Source organism: Zootoca vivipara, chromosome 2 (genome assembly GCF_965207765.1).
Source record: "Zootoca vivipara chromosome 2, rZooViv2.hap1.1, whole genome shotgun sequence".
NCBI classification, from domain to species: Eukaryota; Metazoa; Chordata; class Lepidosauria; order Squamata; family Lacertidae; genus Zootoca; species Zootoca vivipara.
In genome coordinates, this window is record NC_142584.1 from 108,325,163 (window position 1) to 108,346,285 (window position 21,123).

General features: G+C 45.2%; 1 protein-coding gene and 1 pseudogene across 3 annotated transcripts; one reads left to right on the top strand and one right to left on the bottom strand.

Annotated features, from left to right (window-relative positions):
- Window positions 1–757: 757 nt before the first annotated feature.
- On the top strand, window positions 758–21,047 carry CCHCR1 (coiled-coil alpha-helical rod protein 1). 3 transcript variants are annotated; one of them, XM_088663440.1, is made up of 18 exons: window positions 758–895; window positions 1,757–1,843; window positions 2,545–2,749; window positions 3,947–4,457; window positions 4,799–4,941; window positions 5,656–5,776; window positions 10,623–10,733; window positions 11,153–11,302; window positions 11,801–11,911; window positions 12,105–12,211; window positions 12,458–12,570; window positions 16,065–16,143; window positions 17,362–17,492; window positions 17,865–18,074; window positions 19,119–19,220; window positions 20,018–20,169; window positions 20,252–20,363; window positions 20,839–21,047. In XM_088663440.1, the coding sequence occupies exons 2-18, from the start codon at window positions 1,774–1,776 to the stop codon at window positions 20,940–20,942; spliced, it is 2,532 nt and encodes an 843-aa protein (XP_088519566.1). In that variant the 5' UTR covers window positions 758–895; window positions 1,757–1,773; the 3' UTR covers window positions 20,943–21,047. The 3 variants fall into 3 exon arrangements, with proteins under 3 accessions (XP_088519566.1, XP_034962920.1, XP_088519565.1); XM_035107029.3 differs by lacking the exon at window positions 758–895 and adding an exon at window positions 911–1,001; XM_088663439.1 differs by lacking the exon at window positions 758–895 and adding an exon at window positions 1,280–1,361.
- On the bottom strand, window positions 6,486–7,553 carry LOC148687042 (uncharacterized; annotated as a pseudogene).
- Window positions 21,048–21,123: the final 76 nt, after the last annotated feature.

Genomic DNA, 21,123 nt, shown 5'->3' on the forward strand with positions numbered 1-21,123 from the left:
ATAACTACGATTCTGTAATCTTTAAAATAAGAAATCCGACTCACACATACAATTTCTAGGAGTCTGAGGAGTGGTTAGATTAGAAATGCCATTTTGTCCTTATTTTGATATGCCTCAAATGATTGTGCTTTTGCTGAAATACATTTTACTTTTTGTTAATGGTTCAAAGTTCTTGCCATCCATAAGGTGTGCTGGGGTCATACAAGAGCAGGAAATAGGCAGCTGGTCAGAGAACCTCTGCAATTGTAAGTTGATAGAAAATGTGTGCATAAAGACTCAAATCAACAAATCCCGGATTGTGTTTGGTGTGGATGCTCAAGAGAATCTTCGATCTGCTTGAGAATAAATTCAAGGTGCTGTGTACAAAACCTGTTTTATATGCATTATTAAACCAAATAATAATAAAAATCTTTACCAAAAAAAGGAGCAGGTTAGACATATTGGCAAGATGAGCAATTCCTGCTGCCAAAGGTCAATGAAAGGGCGGGGGGCGGCGAGAGAGAAAGAATCCCATATTTTTGTAGAAACAGCTTTTGGAACAGGCAGAAAGCCATTGACGTCCAGTCAAGGAGCTTCCTGATTGGGTAGTTCAGAAATGGGGCGTGAGCACACTCTTCGACCCCTCCTTCCTCGCTATTGGGCCGGCCGTTCTTTCCTATCCAAGGTATTAGCAGCGGTTGCCGAGACACCGATAGCAGCATCTCGAACGCTCAGCAAGGCGATTTGTCACTTACGCTACACCGTCCCCTGATTGGCTGATTTCACAAGGGGCGGGCCGCGGCGGCTCGCTTTCCCTTCAGACCCTCGCCCCGCCGATTTGGCACTGACTTCATTCACGCGCCCGACCGGCCGCCCATCACGCCTCGCTCCGTTCCGATTGGCTTTGCGCTGAAGGGTAGGGCGTGCCTTTGCGTTCGTTTCCTCGGAGCGGGCTCGCGGCGCGCGCATGAGCAGTCCGGGCTCCGGGTCGGTTGGTGGAGCGTTAGTCGGCGTCGGCGGAGGTTTGAGAGGAAACGGGCCGCCGCCCCTCAGTGGTGGCGAGTTAGGGCTCAGCGGCTCCCAGAAGCAGCGTAGCCCATGAGTGGGGATGTGGGAAGCAGCTGACAAGGGGAGAAATGGGGTTCCAGACCAGGTTCTCTCAAACGGGGGGGGGGGGGCTCCGACTGTTTTAGGACTACAATTCCCATCATCCCTGGTCCTGCTAGCTAGGGGTGATGGGAATTGTAGTCCAAAAAAAGCAGCTGGAGACCCCCAGTTTGGGAAACTGTTCTCTAGATGAAGTGAAGCAGTGGTTTTTACGATCAACTCGAAATAGAAAGCTTTGTCAGCGATGGGAGACTCGACCAAATCTTGAAAAGGAAGTGTGTGGATCCCATTATTTTTTCCCAAGGGTTTACAAACTGCCTGCATAAAAGTCAAAAAGCTTCCTGGGTTTTATGTATGGCCCATAGGACCAAAATGAGTCTAGAGAGTGAGCAAGTCATCTTATCTGTCTTTTTATTTATATACTACTTGATGCCAAAATAGGCTTCTGTGATTTCTTGAAGAACAGTGCATCATTATATATTATTACATTGATAAAAACTGCATTCTTTTATATTACTTCCGTAAGATGTTAGTAGTATATAGTATGGCCTCATTGAGCGCTATTATGGTGGTGGTGGTGTTTCATATGAGTTAGGCCTGTTTTAGAGCTTGCGGTTCAAGCCTGAAAATATCTAATTAGATTAGGTAAACATTTCTATATCTTTTGAAGGACAGTGACTTGGGACCATGGACAGAAGAAATGATTCAGACAGACGGCTGAACCCACCTGCTGCATTCAGAGGTTTAAAGCCCACTGGTAAAGCAAGAGCAAATTTATTATCTCATTCCCGCACTAATTTTTAAAATGTTTACTGCCTGCTTATGATGCAAAGAGAGTTCAGCCACTGTTACCTATATCTTGCTGGACTCTAGATTAAATATCTGTAAAGTACATGGGGCTGCCTTTGGAAACTTCCCAGAAACCTCTGTTGTCTGGCAAGTGTGATTTAAAAAAACTAGCAAGTTGTAAAGGTAAAGGTACCCCTGACCATTAGGTCCAGTCACGGACAACTCTGGGGTTGTGGTGCTCATCTCGCTCTATAGGCTGAGGGAGCCGGTGTTTGTCCACAGACAGCTTCCGGGTCATGTGGCCAGCATGACTAAGCCGCTTCTGGCGAATCAGAGCAGTGTACGGAAACGCTGTTTACCTTCCCGCTGGAGCGGTACCTATTTATCTACTTGCACTTAAACATGCTCTTGAACTGCTAGGCTGGCAGGAGCAGGGACCGAGCAACAGGAGCTCACCTCGTCGTGGGGATTCGAACCGCTGAACTTCTGATCGGCAAGCCCTAGGCTCTGGGCCTTAAATGTAGATGGTGCACAGTATTCACATTTCAGCATAAGGAAGGATTTTTTCACTAGTTTTCCAGATCACCCTATTTCCTGCACTTAAACTCTTTCTAACAGGGCTAGGTGGCAATCTAATGTCATAGCAATCTGCTGTCATTTCTTTCTTAGGGCCACAGGAGTTGATCCCACCTTCACATTTCCAGAGCCGGTCAGCACCACCTCTACCTGTGTCCACTACAGTACCCTGGGATGCCCCTTGCCTTCCTAACTATGAGGTAGTTGAACTCAAGCAAGAAAACCAGAGATTGAAGGATGAACTCCACAGATGGGCCACAAAGGGAGATAAGACAGAAGAACCAGGAACCAGAACCAGGTGAAATGACCCCTACAATTTCCCCCTTTCCTCTTATCCATTTCACCTTATACCATCCAATTATGAACATCATTTTACTTATTTAACGGCATTTATAGGTAATTAAAAAACAATCTCTTAAGCAGTTTACACAAAATAGTGCAAAAACATTAATCAAAACACAGGTGAATTAAAACAAGAATGTAAAAACAAGTATGTGGGACCTTGGTTCTCAAACTTAATCTGTTCTGGAAGTCCGTTCCAAAACCAAAGCGTTCCAAAACCAAGGCGCACTTTCCCATAGAAAGTAATGCAAAATTTATTAATCCGTTCCAGACTTTAAAAAACAACCTAAAACAACCCTAAAACAGCAATTTAACATGAATTTTACTATCTAAGAAGACCATTGATCCATAAAATGAAAGCAATAATCAATGTACTGTACTATAAAATAAGTAAGACAGTATTGTAGATGATAGAAATTAAAATTACTATTTTTTTCTTACCTGCACTGATGATAGTCATTGTTTGGATTGGGGTTTTTTTTTAATCCATTTCCGCAGTCACACAATCAATCAGTAGCTGAACTGAGTTCCACACAGTCAAAAACAAATTAACCAAAAAAGCCTCAAAAACAAAAACGCAAAAGAAACAGCAAAAACAAAAGCGCCAAACTTAATCCATTCCGGAAGTCCGTTTGACTTCCGAAACATTCGAAAACTAAGACGCGGCTTCTGATTGGCATAGGTTCCCTGAAAACAATAGCCGACAGCCGCATCAGATGTTCAGCTTCCGAAAAACGTTCAAAAACCAGAACACTACTGGGTTTTCGGCGTTTGGGAACCAAGGCGTTTGAGAACCAAGGTACCACTGTATATGTTTTTGTAGGTTTGCAGCCATAAAAATAGATTTTATGAGACACTTCCCTTAACTTGTGGTTCTCCACTGAAGAACTGAGTACAATGAGAAATGAGAGCATCTCCTGCTAGGCACATTGTACCCCAGCTTTGCTCTATTTGCTGTATCTCTCTGGTGCTCTTCTCTCCTTTTCCTGGGAAGCATTGCATACATTAGAGTTCAGCTTGTGACCAGCTCACTCCTTGAACAGCAGCCCTTAGACTGGAAACACCCTGAACTTTTGAACTACCGTAACCAGCAGGACATAAAATGGTGCCCCCTGGAGGTGGGAGGACCTTTATCAAATTCTTTATCTTACAGGTCTTTGGATAGAGGAGCTGAGCCCTCAAGCATATGTCACACCTTGGCCATGTCCCAACAGGCTGAGATCATCTCCCACCAGCTCCACGAGATCCAGCGACTGGAGGCAGAGCTTGCTGCCTTCCGAGTTGCCTCAGCCCAGCAAGAAGCAGCAGCGGCCAGTCGAGAAAACACCCTCTCTGACCTTCAGAGCGAGCTTGCAATACTAAAAAGCCGGAGCAAGGCAGAGGCTGCTGGCTTGAAGGCAGAGTTGGAGGAAGTCAGGAGCAGCAGCAAACTGGAAATTGAGGCTCTCAAGGTAGAGCTGGAGGAGCTTAGGAGGCAGAGGCGCTTGGAGGCCGATTCCCTGAAAGAGGAGCTGGAGTTGACCAAGGAAAGATCCAGACATGAAGTTGGGCTGGCGCGAGGAGAGCTGCAGGGGGCCCTTGAAAAAGCAGAAGCTGAGCAGAGAATTCAAGAGGAAAGGGTGCGAGAGTGCCTAGAGACCGTGCTCAAGGAGCACCAGGCAGAGGTGAGCGCTCAAAAGAAAGCATTCTGGGAGAAAAAGTTGTTTTGAGTGGGTGCAGAATTAAAACTTGGATTGGCATCTCTGCTAGATAAGGCAGGCTCTGCAAGGGGTGGAAAGTGGTGGTCCTTCAAATGCTATTGTACTCCAGTTACCACCAGCTTTAGACAGCATAGCCAGTTGTCAGGGGTAATGGGGAATGACAGTGCATCAGCTTTTGGTGGGCCGCAGCTTCTCCATTCCTTCCACCAACAGAACACTCCATTCCTAGGTTTTCTGGAAGAGTAGTGTGAATAGCAGGTGGTCGCTGCTTACCAGGATGTTAGCCTCTTCCCCTCTTCCCACAGTTGTCCAAGCTTTCTGAAGTCCACGGGGCTGAAGTTGCGTCCCTGAATCAGCAGCTGTGGGCACTCCAACAGGATTTGGGGGCTCAGCAGAAGGAGGCTGTCCAGTTAAGGGAGAAGAGGGATGTTCTCCAGAACCAACTCAGGTGTGATCACTCCTTCAGGTTCTTTTCCTCTAAGTTGGTCCCTTACCTTTCAGGTTAAGGTTTAAGGTGCTGGTTTTGACCTTTAAAGCCCTATGCGGCCTAGGACCCTCGTACCTACGGGACCGTCTCTCCCGGTATGCCCTGCAGAGGACTTTAAGGTTCATAAATAACAACACTTTGGAGGTCCCAAGCCTCAAGGAGGTTAGATTGCCCTCAACTAGGGTCAGGGCCTTTTCAGCACTGGCCCCGACTTGGTGGAACGCTCTGTCACAAGAGACCAGGGCCCTGCAGCATTTGACATCTTTCCACAGGGCCAGAAAGATGGAGCTGTTCCGCCTGGCCTTCGGCTTAGACTCACTCCAACCCCTTATATGGGATTTGGTATACAGTATAAATCTTCCCTTGGTTTTTTTGCTGGCCCATGTAGGACCAGCATGGATAGCTGGCTCGGGTGAATGTCTGATGTGGTCTTATGGTCTTGATTTATGGGCTACTACTGAAATGAGGCTGCAATTTAAGCTGTATTTTAATTAACTGTTTGTGTCTTTTTTCTATTACACTTTATTGTAATTTATATTTGGTGCTAGCTGCCCTGAGCCCGGCCCTGGCTGGGGAGGGTGGGGTATAAATAAAAATTTATTATTATTATTATTAGGGCTCACTGGCTTGTCTCCAGGCTGTACCAAGGCAACCCTTTGTATTTTTCTCCTTCAGTGCAGCTGAGGCAGAGCTGGCTTCCCAGAATGCTTTGCTCCTGCAGCTGAAGACCTATGTTGGGGAACAGGAGTCAAAGCAGCCTAGTGCTGAACGGGACCAACTTATGAGCAGAGTGCAGGTGAGACCTGGGGGCTTTTCAGACATGGACAGTTAGCAGCATCTAAGTGGTGGTGGTGATGATGATGATGATGATATTTTATTATTTATACCCCGCCTATCTGACTGGGTTGTCCCAACCACTCTTAAGTGTTGCTGTTGTGCTTTAAGCTACAAGTGGAATACCAACTTTGCTTCCATCCTTCTAGAATCCAAATAACCATCCTGTTGCCCTTTCTCTAGCTTCAGATGGGGGTGGGTGGTGCTTGAGCCATAGTGGAACAATGGAGAGAGCACTTTAAGATTTCTGATTGTTCCTAGCCCTGCCTTTACCTGTCCCATACCTGGCATTACATATAACAGGCATGTCCAACAGGTAGATCGTGATCTACTGGTAGACGTCTGTGGTAGATCACTGGCTCCCCCCAAAGAAGCTCAGCAACTTTGGCTCCCCTAAAAAAGCTCTACATGTTTGCCCTGAATCCCCCCAAACAGGGCTTTCCTTCCTAAAAAAAGCTCAACCTCAACCTGAACCCCCCAAAAGGGGGTAGATCACTGTCAGTTTTTAACTCTGTGAGTAGATCGCAGTCTCTTGGAAGTTGGCAACCCCTGTCCTATAACATCAAAAGATTATATCCTATAGCATTAAAAGGAATAAAAATCCCAAATTTGTCTATTTATTCAAGGTACTACCAATAAACACTCCTCCAGGGAAATGAAAGAGATGTTTATTATTCCCTGTTGCAGGGAATCACATGTATAATGGTATGTTTTGGGACTTCAGGTGGGCTTAGATGTCCTTCAGGTGACCTTTGGGATTCATGGCTTTCCTCTATATCCACTGAGGAGGATTCCTCTTGAATTACAATATTTTCTACATCGCTTTCCTCCATCACTGAGCATGTTTCCTCTCGAATTACCAGATCCAGCAGAGAACCACACTTCGAACAAGTAGTTAGACTCTCGGTTTTTACCACACTTCCTGGGGTAATCACCATTACAGTTTCTATTTCACGTGTCTCTATTGCGGGGGACTTGACGCAAAATATCTCAATCACAACAAATGCTGCACTCAGCAGCTGGAAACCCGCAGCGATATAGCCTAGGTAATAGTCCTATATGCTGCTCGCTGGGAATTGGAGGCAATTCAAATTTGTCTGGGAAGTTGATTTCCCCATTTTGCAAGACAGCAGACATGTTCCATATCACAGAAATCAGGACAAGTATCCCTGCAAATAAGTTCAGGAAAGCTCCAATCCTAAAAAAGGTTAACACAAAATCCTTATGTTTTCTGGGCTCAAAAACATTGTACAAGGCAAATGATATTAACACTAGGGCCGCTGAATTCATAATGGAAGCTAATGCCATTAAATTCTGAGCAATAAAAATTTCCCTTGGGAGGCGTGGATATTTCTCATGGAGCACTTCACAATGCCAAAAAGAGTTGCCATCGTTAGAAGGGTCTCTCCAAAAACAGACAGCCCAGATTCCAATCCAGACGTTTCCAGAGGCGTTTCCATCGATGTTTTCTACACGCCACACTCTCCAGTTCACACTGGCTGTTGTTGCAATGCACATCATCCAGCCCAAAATCTCCGTCAAGAACGCACATAACTGGAGGCGAGAAACTAAGCTCAGCCACCTCACCAACAGAGAGCCTTCTCTCAACCGCAGGCGGGGTTTGGAGAGAAGACTCAGGGAGACATTGGCAGGCATCCTGGAAACAAAAGAGAAGACAACATGCAATGAGAGAGGGAATAACAAGCATGTCTAGTCATTGAAGGACATCCTCCCTCCTGCATTCTTCCTTCCATGGTCAGAAAGAAGCAGCAAAAGAAAGAGTTCCCCTGCTCCCTCCCACCCCCTGGTTAGGTATAGACATCTGATCCAGAGAAGCCGACACACATACTTCCTTCCAACACACTGCTACTGATTTAATATACTGTTGCATCGGTCCTGTGAAAATGGTCATAACCTCAGCAACCTGTTGTGGATGGGAATCTGCTCATGATTTCGCTGTTTTGCTATCTGCCACTGCAGCTATCCTTTTCCACAGAGCATAAACACACCTGATGGCATAGTGAGGAACGTTTAATCCATAAACTTACCTGAAATGCGTTATTCAGCTAGAGTCTAGTGTGCCAGGAATCGACCAGTATTTGCTAGGTGCTCCTGAGCCTCAAGTAGACTAAGCTGCTGGCCACTGAGCTGACTTTCACCTGAGCAGCCAGCCACAGCAGCAACTGCTCTGCAGAATTCTTAGGTCAGTTAGGCCAGTTAGAATCCTGACAACAATACAAATCATAACTCCAGGGTACTGGTCATTTGGAACATCAGGAAAGTGGAAAATGGGAGGGAACTCAGTTCCCTTCTTTCCTAATGCAGAGTGTCTTTTCCAGGACACTCTGCAGTTAAAACACGTTCTTCCTGAAGTCAGATTCAGAGCAGTTCCAATAGTCAAAATGGTGATAGGTGTATCTCAGTACAGATTTGTTCGATGGTCCTGAATGCATTTCATAAAGGATCACAAGAGAGGCTAATAGAATTAGGCCTTGAACAATAAGAATTTCCTTGGCAAAATTATTGAAGACTCCTTACAAACCTATCATTCTTCTTCCCCATCACATCTTGTTTGGACATTATAGTAAGGGAGAAGATCTTTGCTCTTTTCCTTTGCACTGGGACCACATGAAATTTTGTGCCATGGGACCCCATCACTCACACCAATACAGGCAACACCATTTTCAGAACCAAGGTGTCCATGATTTAAAATCGTTTTCTAAGACACTTCAATCAAAATATTTGTGTCACTTTCTTTCTGTTCCTTTCTGTGTTGATGCTCCGAATGTGAGCTGCTCAGCTGCATGCAGTTTCCACTGCAGTGTGTGTGTGTGTGTGATTAACTTCAGCAAAGCAATGGGCCTAAAAATCCAACTATTCTGCCTGAAATAACTTTGGGATCCAGCTTTGAAAAATGGAAAGTAGATATAAAATTCAGAGGAATTAAAAGCTGTTGTCTTTTTGACTATTTTAAACATCTTAGAACATACAGTGGTGCCTCGCTTTATGAATGCCTCGCACAACGAAAAACTCGCTAGATGAAAGAGTTTTGCGTTGCGCGAGGCATTCGTAAGACAACATAATTTTCTTCGTCTTGCGAAGCGCGGCCATAGAAAGAGGCAAAGGCTCTCTGCTCATGCAGATCCTTAAAAAAAAAAAGAATAAAATTAAGCATTCAACGTGATTTGCTTGCACAAAATTTACGTGGAAGTTAGATGATGCCAATATTTAGCATTCATCCTGATTTGCTTCTGGGTTCTGCCATCAGTAATTTACCGTACACTTTTTAGTGCATTGCCTTGTCAGTGCCCTAACCGCAAATAAGTCCTTTAAAAAAGTGGATTTGTTGCACCAGAGTGCTTTAATTCTGCTTAAATGGACAAACTGACATTAGCAATCAGAATAAGTGTTGCAAGATCTGAACTGTTACATAAAAACAAAATACCTTGAATGAGCTCACCGCCTTTTCTTGTGAATTAAATTGCATGCAGGGAGCAGCCTTCATGCCCCACAGCCTGGTCTTCACAATTTGGGTTGAAAGATAATTAGAGATGTAAGTAAGAGAAGCATTACGCTTCTGGAAGCGGAAATGCTGGTGTGCGAGGGGTGTGTTTGTATGGAGCGATCTGCGTGGACCTGGATCTGATACTTTACTATTCCCTGTTGCAGGGAGTCACATGGAGGGCTCTTTTATGTGTTCTCTCACATTTGTGTCCTTGTTCCCATTAGCTTGTTCCTCTTCTGGATTTCTTTCCTTTGTGTACTATCAGATCCAGGTCCACGCCCAAGAAGGTGGGCTTTGATGTCCTTCAAGTGAGCTTTGGGATGCATGGCTTTCCTCCATCTCCGCTGAGCAGGATTCTTCTTGAATGACGATATTTTCTGCAAGGCCCTTTACACCTGGCCTAGGGGGTGAGGCCCAGACTCCCAAGGATCTACCAGTCAATTGCTGACACGTTGCTGAGGCGGGAGAGCAAGAGGGCTCTTTATAACTATTTTTTTTGCTTCTTGGGGGGTGCAGCTGCCCCCCTGCACGTCGATCCTGAGCTCCTTTTCCTTTGCTTTTCCCTAGGAGCACCCGGCCCCGCCCCCTCTTTCCTAGAGGTGAGGTGTGAATGCATTTCCCCTGTTCACAAAAAAAGCGCTCTACAACCTTATGCCAAACTCCAATCAAAATTTGAGCTGAACCCCTATAAAGGGGGGCATTTTCCCTCCCTAAAAAAAGGTCAACAAGTTTGAGCTGAACTCATAAAAAAATGGGGTAGATCACTAGCAGATTTTAAACTTGAAAGTAGATCGCAGTCTCTCTGGAGTTGGCCACCCCATGACATATAACATCAGAAGAGGGGCAGATGGTCACAGTTTTGGGGAAACGGACTTCCCAGGCCAAGTTAGGAACCCTACCAGGCCTAATTTCATCTGCATGCCTGAAGTTTAACCCCCAACCTCAGAAATGACTAGAGCAGTACATACAATCTACAGAAGAGTTGCTTGATGAATCGCCAGTACCTGGAGAAATTGTGCAAACTGTTCTACTGTGCTTTTTAAAAAGTCAGATTTTCAGAGTTCAGGGGGGTGGAGGAAGGAATGTTGAACACAGGAAACAGAAATGGAATACTTTGTTCATGATAGCATGCAGATGCCCCATAAAACGTAAAAGAACAAAGTTCCACATGAAATGCCCAGTATGGAAGCAGCCCAGGATAGGAAAGGTAACACAAGGCACTTCAAATAGCAGAGCTCCTTTTCTTCTGCATGGATTTATGAGTATGCAGTATGATTGCAACATTACTTTGCTTCTATTTCAGCAACTGGAAGAAGAGAAGGATGCCCTGAAAATTACAGCTGAGCTGCTGCAGGTTCGCCTAACTTCCCTCAACGATATTCTGACGCTACAGGAGATGGAGATCAGCAAGAAGGTAGATACATTTGAGGGCAGTGGGTACGATAGCGAAGAATAGTAGCCTTGTGGGTCCCAAATGCAGTGGTACCTCTACTTACGAATTTAATCCGTTCCGAACGCACATTCGTAAGTCGATAAAAATTGTAAGTCGAATCTCATAGGAATGCATTGGGAGAAAAAATTCGTAAGTCGAAGCAACCCTATCTAAAAATTCGTAAGTAGAAAAAAATCCTATCTAAACTGCATCCAAGATGGCGGACGGAGCTCCGTTCGTAAGTAGAAACATTCGTAAGTAGAGTTATTCGTAAGTCGAGGTACCACTGTAGTAGATTACAGAACTGCAAACTATTCAAAATAGTTCTTTTTATTGACTGGGTATTGGGTACAAACACACCCTTCTTAAAAGCTGTTTTCTTTAATGTTTGATCTTTTCAGGTGCAGCTTGAGGATCCTCTTCGGCCTGAATCGTCTCAGAAATGGCAGTACCTGCTGACTCGGTGGCGGGAGAAAGTATTTTGTCTCCTGGTGCAGCTGAAATCTCAAGAGCTCAGTCACAGAGATACCACCAAAGTGCTAGAAAGGAAGGTATGTGCTTGATTTGAGGGAGGGGGCTGTGTTGGAGTGGAGCAGGGAGAACCTGAAAGCCCAAGCTCCTAGGTAGGTTTTTTGAAAATGGAGTGTGGAAGAGCATGAGAATTGTGAGCCAGGACTCCTGGGTTCTCCAGGTGGGGAATTTGAGGTTTCTGTGAGGATTACAGAGATATCTGAATTCATGCTCGTTGTGGAGCCTGGAAACTGTTACCAGGCTAGTAAAAAAATACAATAAAAATTGCCTACCAACCAGACTATCAGAAGAGGGAGAAGTCCTTCAAGATATCTGCTATCTTTCTTCTTTGGTTGGAGATGAAATGATTGTTATTTTTTTGAATTGATACACCACCCTATACCTCGGGGTCTCAGGGCGTCTCTTGAAAGCAATCTGCCGCTCTCCTTCAAGTTTGCTTGCTTGCATGTGTTAGCAGGCAAATTGTTAAATGCAAAGCTTACGTGGTAATAAGCCAGGTCTTAATTTTCTGCCTACAGGTCAAAGAGCTAGAAGGTGAAGTAGGGTCCAGGGACCAGAAGGTGGCACTGTTGCTCCACAGCCTAGAAGACAAATCTGCTGAAGCTGATATGGAAAGAGTGAGAAACAAAGTAAGTTCTCATACGCCCCTTGCCCAAGAAGACAAGATTAGAAAGGGGTACATCCTTTCCCCCATTAAAACAGGCTTAAGAGCTGAAGGGTGATGCTGAAGGGTGGAGGGAGAGGGCAGTCCTTGACAAATGAGTTTAGGGCCTCTCTCTTTCAGGGGGGCAGTATTGCTTGGAGCTTTCTCCTTCCTTCCAGACTCTGCAGGCAGAGGCATTGCGCTCGAATGAGTTGGCACAGGATCTTCAACGGAGGGCAGAGACCTCTGAAAATGCCCTTCGGGGCCTGGGAGACTTTGTCAGCAGGTAACTGGGAAGGACAAAGCAATACAGTAATGGTTGAATTTCCCCAGCTCTGTGTGGAACCGTTGGTCTTCCAGGTATTGAGGACTGCAGAGAGCTTGAGAAAGCCCAAAGGCCATTTATTTGACACCTCCAATTTACTGAAGTCTTCCTCCTCCTTCCTTGCTCTTGGCTAACTTTCATTTAATGGTTTTTTACTCCTCCTTTTAAAGTCCAGGCTAAGATGCTGTGTCTTCTTCTGCTCCACAGGCTAAGCCAGCAACTGACTGGACAGGAAGAATCATGGAGAGCAGCCTTGTCACGCCTCATGGGATTGGGAAACAGAGTTGCTTTCGCAGCCAAGAGAGTTGACACTGTCCAAGGTAATGGTGGAAAGCCATTTTGCAATCTAGACATTATACAACCTTCATCGCCAAACCCAAATCTTGATATTCTTGCTGGGCATATCTTGACCCACATGAGACTCAATTACTTCCATATAACTGGTGAAGCTACGTTAACCATAATATTATAATCTCTTTACTTTGTTTGCATTGTTTTTATTTATGAGCTAGGATCCTACCCTCATGGTGGTGGATACACACTTGAAAATATGCAGATGGGGGCACTTGCTCAGTTTCCATCTTACAATAAGGTCAAACCATGACTTAGCATAGATCTATGGACTGTCAGAATGAGATTGTGGTTGCTTTGGTCCTTTGGATGCTGTGAGGCAAGTCATGGTTTGGCTTCTTGTGGCATTAGAATCAGGGCTGAAACAATGGATTGTTCAGGAACCTGCCTATTTGCGCTAAACTGGTTTGATTTAGTGTTGTATGTGAACGAGGTCATTGTGTGCTGAAGGCCTCCTTATTCATTCATGAAAATTCTGTGCCACGTAAGTCTGGTGTAGTGGCCTCAAGGTTGGATTACTGCCATGCACTTGTGTAGGGTTTCCCTCGCACTTGATCTAGAAACCACAGTTGGTGCAGAGTACTTCAGCACAGGTGTCAGCATTATAACACCTCTGCTCAGAGATCTGTGCTGGTTGCTGATTTGCCTTTAACAGTTTGGAACCAGTTAACTTGTGGGATTGTCTTACCCTGTATTTGCCCAATTAACTCCTTCGATCTGCAGAACTAGCACTGTTACAGGGGCTACATAATACTTTAAGGACATGGTGCTGTGGTCTAAATCACTGAGCCTCTTGGGCTTGCTGATCAGAAGGTTGGCAGTTCAAATCCCCGTGACGGAGTGAGCTCCCATTGCTCTGTCCCCACTCCTGCCTACCTAGCAGTTCAGAAGCACACCAGTGCAAGGAGGTAAATAGATACCACTGTGGCGGGAAGTTAAACGGCGTTTCCGTGCACTCTGGCTTCCATCATAGTGTTGCGTTGTGCCAGAAGCGGTTTAGTCATGCTGGCCACATGACCCAGAAAGCTGTCTGTGGACAAACGCCAGCTCCCTTGGCCGTCCTTTACCTTATTTACATAATACACTTCCACACTTGTAAGAAACCATTTTTTTAGTGGGGTGGCACCTATATTTTGGAACTTCCTGCCAATTGACATCAGGCAGGTGCCTTCGTTGTAATTTTTCCAGTGCCTGCTTAAAATGTGTTTGTTTCTACACAAGCCCATCTAGGCATGGAAAAGTTTCAGTTTTTTTCTCAGCTACTGTTGATTTTAATCATGGTTTGAATATTTTGAATAATTTTATTGCTTTACTTTGCATTGTGAGCTGCTTAAAGATTTTTAGAACTACCAAGTGATATATAAATCTTGTTAAACAAATACTTTTAAAGGCAGCTACCTCAGGTAGTGGATTGCGAGGGAGGGGTAGTGGCTCAAGTTCCCCTGTCAGTCTTTGTATGACTTGCCTTAGGTGCTGCAGAGGGCATTGTCCTAGCACCAGAGGTGTTAAGTGGTGTTAAGATATGACTGCCAGTCTGATTGACTTCTGTACACAGAAAGGAGGTGTGCACTCTTGTTCTTTCCCTGAGGCACAAAAATATATTGGGTCAGCCCTGTCTGAGGGATTTCCTATACCTTTCTTCTGGCTAAATTATTTTAAGCTCATTGACATTTAGAACTACAGTCAAAACACTAATTTAGATGGTTGCAGACAACCCATTTATTCTTTATGATCCATATGTTAATGAATTTCACAACAGTTAAAGTGCTTTCCTTTTTGTCATCTCTAGATGTTGCTCTGTTCACATAATGTTCCCTCCCAACATACCAGACATACTTCAGATTATTTTCAGAGACTCCACAGACAACCTTTCCCCTCCCCTCCAATCTCTCAGGTGCCTTATCTTAATCCACAGACTTAACAAGCCAGTATTGTGCTGTGCATATTTTAACTTTTAAGTAGAAGAAAGGTCACACTGAGTTCAGTTGAGATAATTTCCATATACTGTAAGTGTGACTAGGATTCTGTTCTCTCCCTCTCCCTTCCTCCCTCCCTCCCTCTCTCTCTCTCTGTGCCCTTTTTTTTGAATGGGACTGACATGACTGCCTGAAGCTTTAGCCCCCCAAACTGTAACTCTGTTCACACTTCTTTGGTGCAAGCCTCAATGAATTTGTCCCTGAACAGGCACACACTTAGGCTGTCAAAGGAATTGTCATTCTGTTAGCAATTGTAGAGGTTTCTAATAGAGGTCACTGCATCTTCGCTAAGCTACGGTTCCCACAATTATTTTTTGGGAAATCATGATAGTTAAAGCAGCATAAAACTGTTAAGTCTCCGGTGTGCTGCAAATCCCTCTCAGTTTAAAATCCCTACAGCAGGACTGGGGAACCTTTGTCAGACCAAGGGTCACATTTCCACCTGGGGGCCCTATGCCTATGACAGGTGTGACCAAAGAGAAAATAAGCGGAGCCATGAGTGTAAATTTTGCCTTTGCACAGTAGTTCTTCACTCAGTCCTCTAGCCTGCATTTAGCAAACAAGGGGCATGATTAAAACTCAAGGATGCATTCTAGCCAGGCAAAAGCTCTCTAGGACTTTATGAAGCAGAGCCTGAGAGGGATGAGGTGTGAAGAGAGTCTCAAGGACCAGATAGAGGCTTAGAGGGTCACCTTTTGTGCCTGAAGTTCCCCACCCCTGCCCAGTAGCTTTTCACCTCTTTGACCTGTTCCTGTTATTTCTGCAACAACTCTTCATTGCCATAGTTTTCAAGGCTTCAGAGACACGGTGGTTCAGCATGAAGCATGCATGTTTTGAATGAATGTGCAGAAAACAACAACAACCCAGAACCCAAACTTAACAATGATTTCCATACCTTAATCTGCATACTTTGTTTTCAGCACTGTACTTGGGATTTCTGTTGCAGGCGCCAAACATATATTTGTTTTGGCAGGTAAAGCCTCAAGGGCCTATGATAGTCTGCACTATTAAAAAAGAATTCTCAATTTGTGGAGTCAACATGCACCTCTCTCCCCCGCCCCTGCATTCTAAGTGGAAATTGTGGTCAGCATACATATTTTCTTTTTGCAACATGTTTTCATAGGATCTTCAGTTCTACTTATTAGTGGGATGACCACCTGGACTGTTTTTGTGTTGCGTTTTTCTTCCTTTATATTATAACAACTAATACATTTGCTTCTCTCTAACACTAAAATCTAGAATAGGAGCGGCTAAACTGTGACCCTCTAGACATTAATGGATTACAATTCCCATGAGCCCCAGCCAGCATGACCAATGGTCAGGGATAATGAGAGCTTCAGTTTTGCAACATATGGAAGGCCACAGGTTCCCCACTCCTACTGGTAGTATATAAGCGGCCAAAGTCCCAAAATGAGCTGCTTGTCTAGGTTTCTTTGAATAGCTGATACACTTCTGTCAATGAATAACTGAATAATTATGGCTTCTAGGGTTGGTGTGCCAGAAGATAGCACTAGCCAGACTTCAGCAAGAGGAGAAATCTTGCACCACAAGATCAGACCATGAGAAGTAAGTTCAAAACTCTAATCTTAGCACAGGCTGAAAGGCAGACTATGAAGTGTTGGTGACTGCGTATACTTCTTCCTGAAAGGACAAAATGCTTTGCGAAACGGTCTTCACCCAGAGTTGCGATGCTTAAGATTTCTGCTTCGTATACAGAAACTAAGACATAAATAAGGGACATTGCCTATGCCATTGCAGTTCCAGTCCATTCAAGAATTTACCCTTTGAAAAGCTCAGTCTCCAATTAAGAGAATGTAATATATTCTGTAAAATAAAAAAATTCCTTCAGTAGCACCTTAAAGACCAACTAAGTTTTTATTTTGGTATGAGCTTTCGTGTGCATGCACACTTCTTCAGATACAGTGAAATAGAAGTCCCCAGAAGACAGAAAAACTAGTAGGAGAACACTTCAATCTCCCAGGACATTCTATACAAGATCTCAAAGTAGCTGTCTTACTACAAAAGAATTTCAGAAATAGACTGGAAAGAGAAGTTGCTGAATTACAACTTATCACCAAGCTCAAAACCATGGAGGGACCTGGTTTGAACAGAGATATCGGATTCTTATCTCATTATACATGATAAGCGATCTTCAGCCATCTCAACCCTTGCTTTTTCATGCAAAACCATTTGCAGTCGTTTTTCGGTCATCAACAGCTATCAGTCAGTCAATCACCCACTTCCACCACCCTTCTGAGTGATCCCCCCTCCCCTCCCCATCCCCACCCCTCCCCACCCCTTCTCTACATAAGTGCCTGGGGACTTCTATTTCACTGTATCTGAAGAAGTGTGCATGCACACGAAAGCTCATACCAAAATAAAAACTTAGTTGGTCTTTAAGGTGCTACTGAAGGAATTTTTTTATTTTACTTCGACCCAGACCAACACGGCTACCTACCTGTAACCTAATATATTCTGTGTTAGAGCAGAGATAGAAAAAGTTGGGGATTAAAGTCCCCAAGTTTCTAGGAATAGCATTTGGATTTTGTAGGGTAGAGCTGAAAGCCAAGGTCTAGTCCAACAGCAAATATCTAACTGAAGCAAAGGCAGAGTTGAATGATCTCAGGGACTTGGCCCAGCCTTGTGGAGGAGTGGGATTCTGGCAACAACAACTTTTTGGTTAACCAGTGCAGCCAGCCAAAATTTTACCACTGAGCGATTGAAACACTTGAGTGTCCAGGGTTACGACTGGACTTCTGATCTCTCTGGCTACTTCCTCCCCAGGATTCAGCCATCTTATGAAGACCTTCAAGCTGAACTACAGATGCTGCACAGAGAACGGGATCAACTCTCACTGGAGCTCAAACGTGGGGCTCAACTCATAGAGAAGAAAGTGGCTGAAGCAAAAGAGCAAGGTGACCAACTCTGGGCCCTCTTCCCACTAAGGTGACAAAGCTGTCTCTGTACCATTTAAGACCACAGGTGAGGGTTCACCTGAATGAGTTCTCCATACAGAACAAATTCCCTGCAGTCAGAAGACCTAATGTCAGGTAGTACAGGTTTAACCTATTATTCTCCGAGACCTGCTAGTTTGTGCAGGGAATTTGTGCGAGGAATTATTTTCAGCCAGTCACCACCTGTAGTAAGATGGTTCGGGCACAGAACTAGGCCCTACTGTCAGTGACGGCACCCGGAAGCTAGGTGTAGAAAAGCAGTGGGGAGGTGATTTGGGTATATTGGATTGCTGGGCACTGCCCTCAACTGACTGTCTCCCCTCTGTCCTACAGCGGAGTTTGAGCTCAGGAAAACGAGGGAGTCGTTGCAGAGCCTGCAGGAGACGCTGGAGGCAAAGGCATTGGTGGAACAGACACTGAGGCAGCAACAGGAAGCCACAGAGAAGCAGCTGGAGGCAACCTGTAGCAACCTACAGAGGAGTGAAGAGGCTGCAGAGAGTTTGAGGCAGGAGCTGGGACAGTTAAGAGCGGATTATGAAAGAGGTATCTTAGGGACATGCTACATTTTTTTCTGGGGAAGGAATGATTTTAACTTCAGAGGTGAGGCATGATGAGCTTTTAAATTGGCTTTTGCTTACGCCCCCCCCCCTCTTGTACATGGCTACCAGAAAACAAGCAAACACAAAGTGAAGTACACTGCCTGCGCACAGTTGCAGCACACAAACGTATACATAGGATGAACATCTGGGTTGGAATGAGACAAGAGCTCTACCACTGAAACACCTTACGCACACAGGGTCTCGGGTTGAATACCTGTCAAAGAGGCTTGTATGTTTTAGGTATATGTTTTTTGCTGCTCCTGTGAAAGGCCCCTGGTTTGGCAACTGGGCCAATCCCTTCTTTCCTTGCAGCACACCAAGGTGGCAGGCCTGCACCTTACAAAAACCTTTCTTAGATTGTTGAGGAAAAGTTGCACTGCAGGGCCAAAAGGACCTGAGATAAGTCAGCCATCACCTGATGCAAAATATCTCAAAGTATTCTATGTATCCATGTACTTGCCTCCTTCAAGTACTTTTGCTTCACTGGAGTGTATTATTGAACTATGATGATGCCTCTCACTTGCCTGGATGGAGAGAGGTGGGTGTGAACAGAAACCCCTGACTCTGGTATTTCTTACTTCCGTTGCATGTTTTTTCACCCACTTTTGCCTCTGGCCACACCCAATTTTTCCACCTGGCCCTGCCCACCACCATGTGGCACTTGAGTTGAAAAGGGTTCCCCACCTCATCTAGCTCCTGGTAAGCCACCATTTGTGGCTGTGGGGCTGTTTTTGGCTTGGAGAGGCTGGGCCTGCATTTAGAAAAGCAGAGAGAGCTGTCAGTGATCCAATGTGCAAAAGGTAAGGGCTGTCTGCCAAGGGCAGAAGCCATGGGCTACTGCAAACATGAGAATGCATGTAAATACAGTTAAGAGTCAGAGAAGGTACTGCCACCTGAAAGTCTTGATGTAGTACTGTAATGAGCAAGGCATTGTGGGATGGGGGACAAAAACCCTGCCTGTTGTCATTTTCATGCCCTTTCTACATAGCCCTGCAGGAGAAGGTAACTGAAATTGAAATGCAGATGCGCAAGGATCTGTCAGAAATGGAGAGAGGGCTCAATGAAGCACGGAGGGAACACACAAAGGCAGGTGAGCAGCACAACAGCTGTACAGGCAACGACCAATATACATGTGTCCAGTTGATGCACACAGCGCAGTGACTTGGAAGTGGCTGGGAAAGGGGGGCCGGGCGAAACAGGCATATGTGTGCTCTGCCTTCGCACCTGTGCAAATTGTGGATTGCCTGTAAATGGAAAGAGGCTACTAGGGGATGTTTTGGTGCCTGAAGCAGAAAATCCAAAAGGAGGAGTCTTGTGAAAACATGTATTAAATAGCAGGCACTTTTTTTGACAAAAATTTGGCATCTGATTCACACTGCCTAATGTAGAGTCAGTACAGCTCAGGGATAGATTATATACTTTTATGCAGAAGGTCTCAAGTTCAGCCACTTCTATTTCCATTTGGGGGAAAAGTCACTTGCAGCAGGAGGACTGGGAAAAATCCCTGCCTGAAGGCTGATACTGGTAGTTGTTGTCGTAGCCCGGTGGTAGAGCATCTGTTTTACATGCAATTGGTCTTAGGTTGAATCCCCGACATTTCTAGGTAGGGCTGAGAAAGATCCCTCCCTGAAGCCCTGGAAAGCCACTGTCAGCCTTTGTGGATAATACTGAGGCAGATGAACGAAGGGGACTACCTTAGTCTACAGCTGCTCTCTGTGTTCCTAGGGCAGTTGCAGTAGATGATACGAGTCTAGCTAGATCAGTGGTTTGACTCTGCATAAAGTAGCTTTGAGTCTGCTGCACTGCAGGCGGAGCCAAACATTCTTTACTCCCCTCTCTGCTTGTCATCCCTCTTTTGATCCTCCCTCCTGCTTTGTGTGTCTGCAGTGGTTGCCCTACGCCAGGCTGAGCGACAGGCAGCAAGAGACAAAGCTCGCAGCGAAGAACTTGCCAAGCTGCAGGAGTCTGCTACGCAGCAGGAAATGGCACAACTTGAAGGACGTCTGCGGGAGCTTGAGAGGGACAAGAATCTGCTGATGGTACGTTCAAGGAGTGAAGGCACATGGCTGCCCCATATTGGTGCCTGTTGATCGATCAACGTCTGTCTCTTTCCATGCACAGGCTACCTTGAGGGAGGAAGGGCTGTTGGTCCAGCATCGACAGAATCGGCTCGCAGAAGTCCAGGGCCCAGCAGAATCACCCAAGAAGACCAGATCTAAGCCTCCATCTAAAGGTATATTCAGTGAGTTGCATCAGCAGAACGCTGGGCAAGGACTTCGGCTTGCACAGCAGGGCTCCCCTCCCCCTTACTCCCACCAAAATCGACTCCAGAATAGCTGAAATGCTTGTGCTGACAGAACATTCAACATACTAATCCACCACACTTTACAGCAGCAGGCAGGCTTCAGAAGCGGCTATGAGGCAACTGCTTCACTCTGACTAATGATAGGGCTGGCCCTGATAATAGAGCAGCTTGGTATGTCTATTAAATCCTACAGTTGGCATGTGTGCCATTTCCCTTCCCACAATTCCTTGCAATTCTTACAACTGCTAGATATAGAAGCCTTCTACAGTAGTTTCTGCTCTTCCCTATTCTTCTCAACACTCATCCCAGGTGGTCACCAGGTTAAGAGCATCTACCTCACTGGCATTATCCACTGATCTCCATCACTCCATGATCTTATGGGCTTTTCTCCCTCTTCCTATAGAGTCTCTGTTTGCTGTGCTGGATGACCTACAGGTACTGGGTGCTGCTATACTGGGAGAAGAAGAAGAAGCAGACAAAGAGAGAGACACCAGCAAGGGCACTTAAGTATAATCCCACCAGGGGAAGAAAAATCTGCTTGAAGACACCAGGCTGTGGAAATGGATAGAAAGATGTTTGTAAATAAAAATTATTTTAATAGGCACATAGGCATTTATATTGCAAGTGTCATTTTTAAAAACCTAGTCTCTAAAACACGTCATTCCCTCCCCTCCCACATCTCATTTCC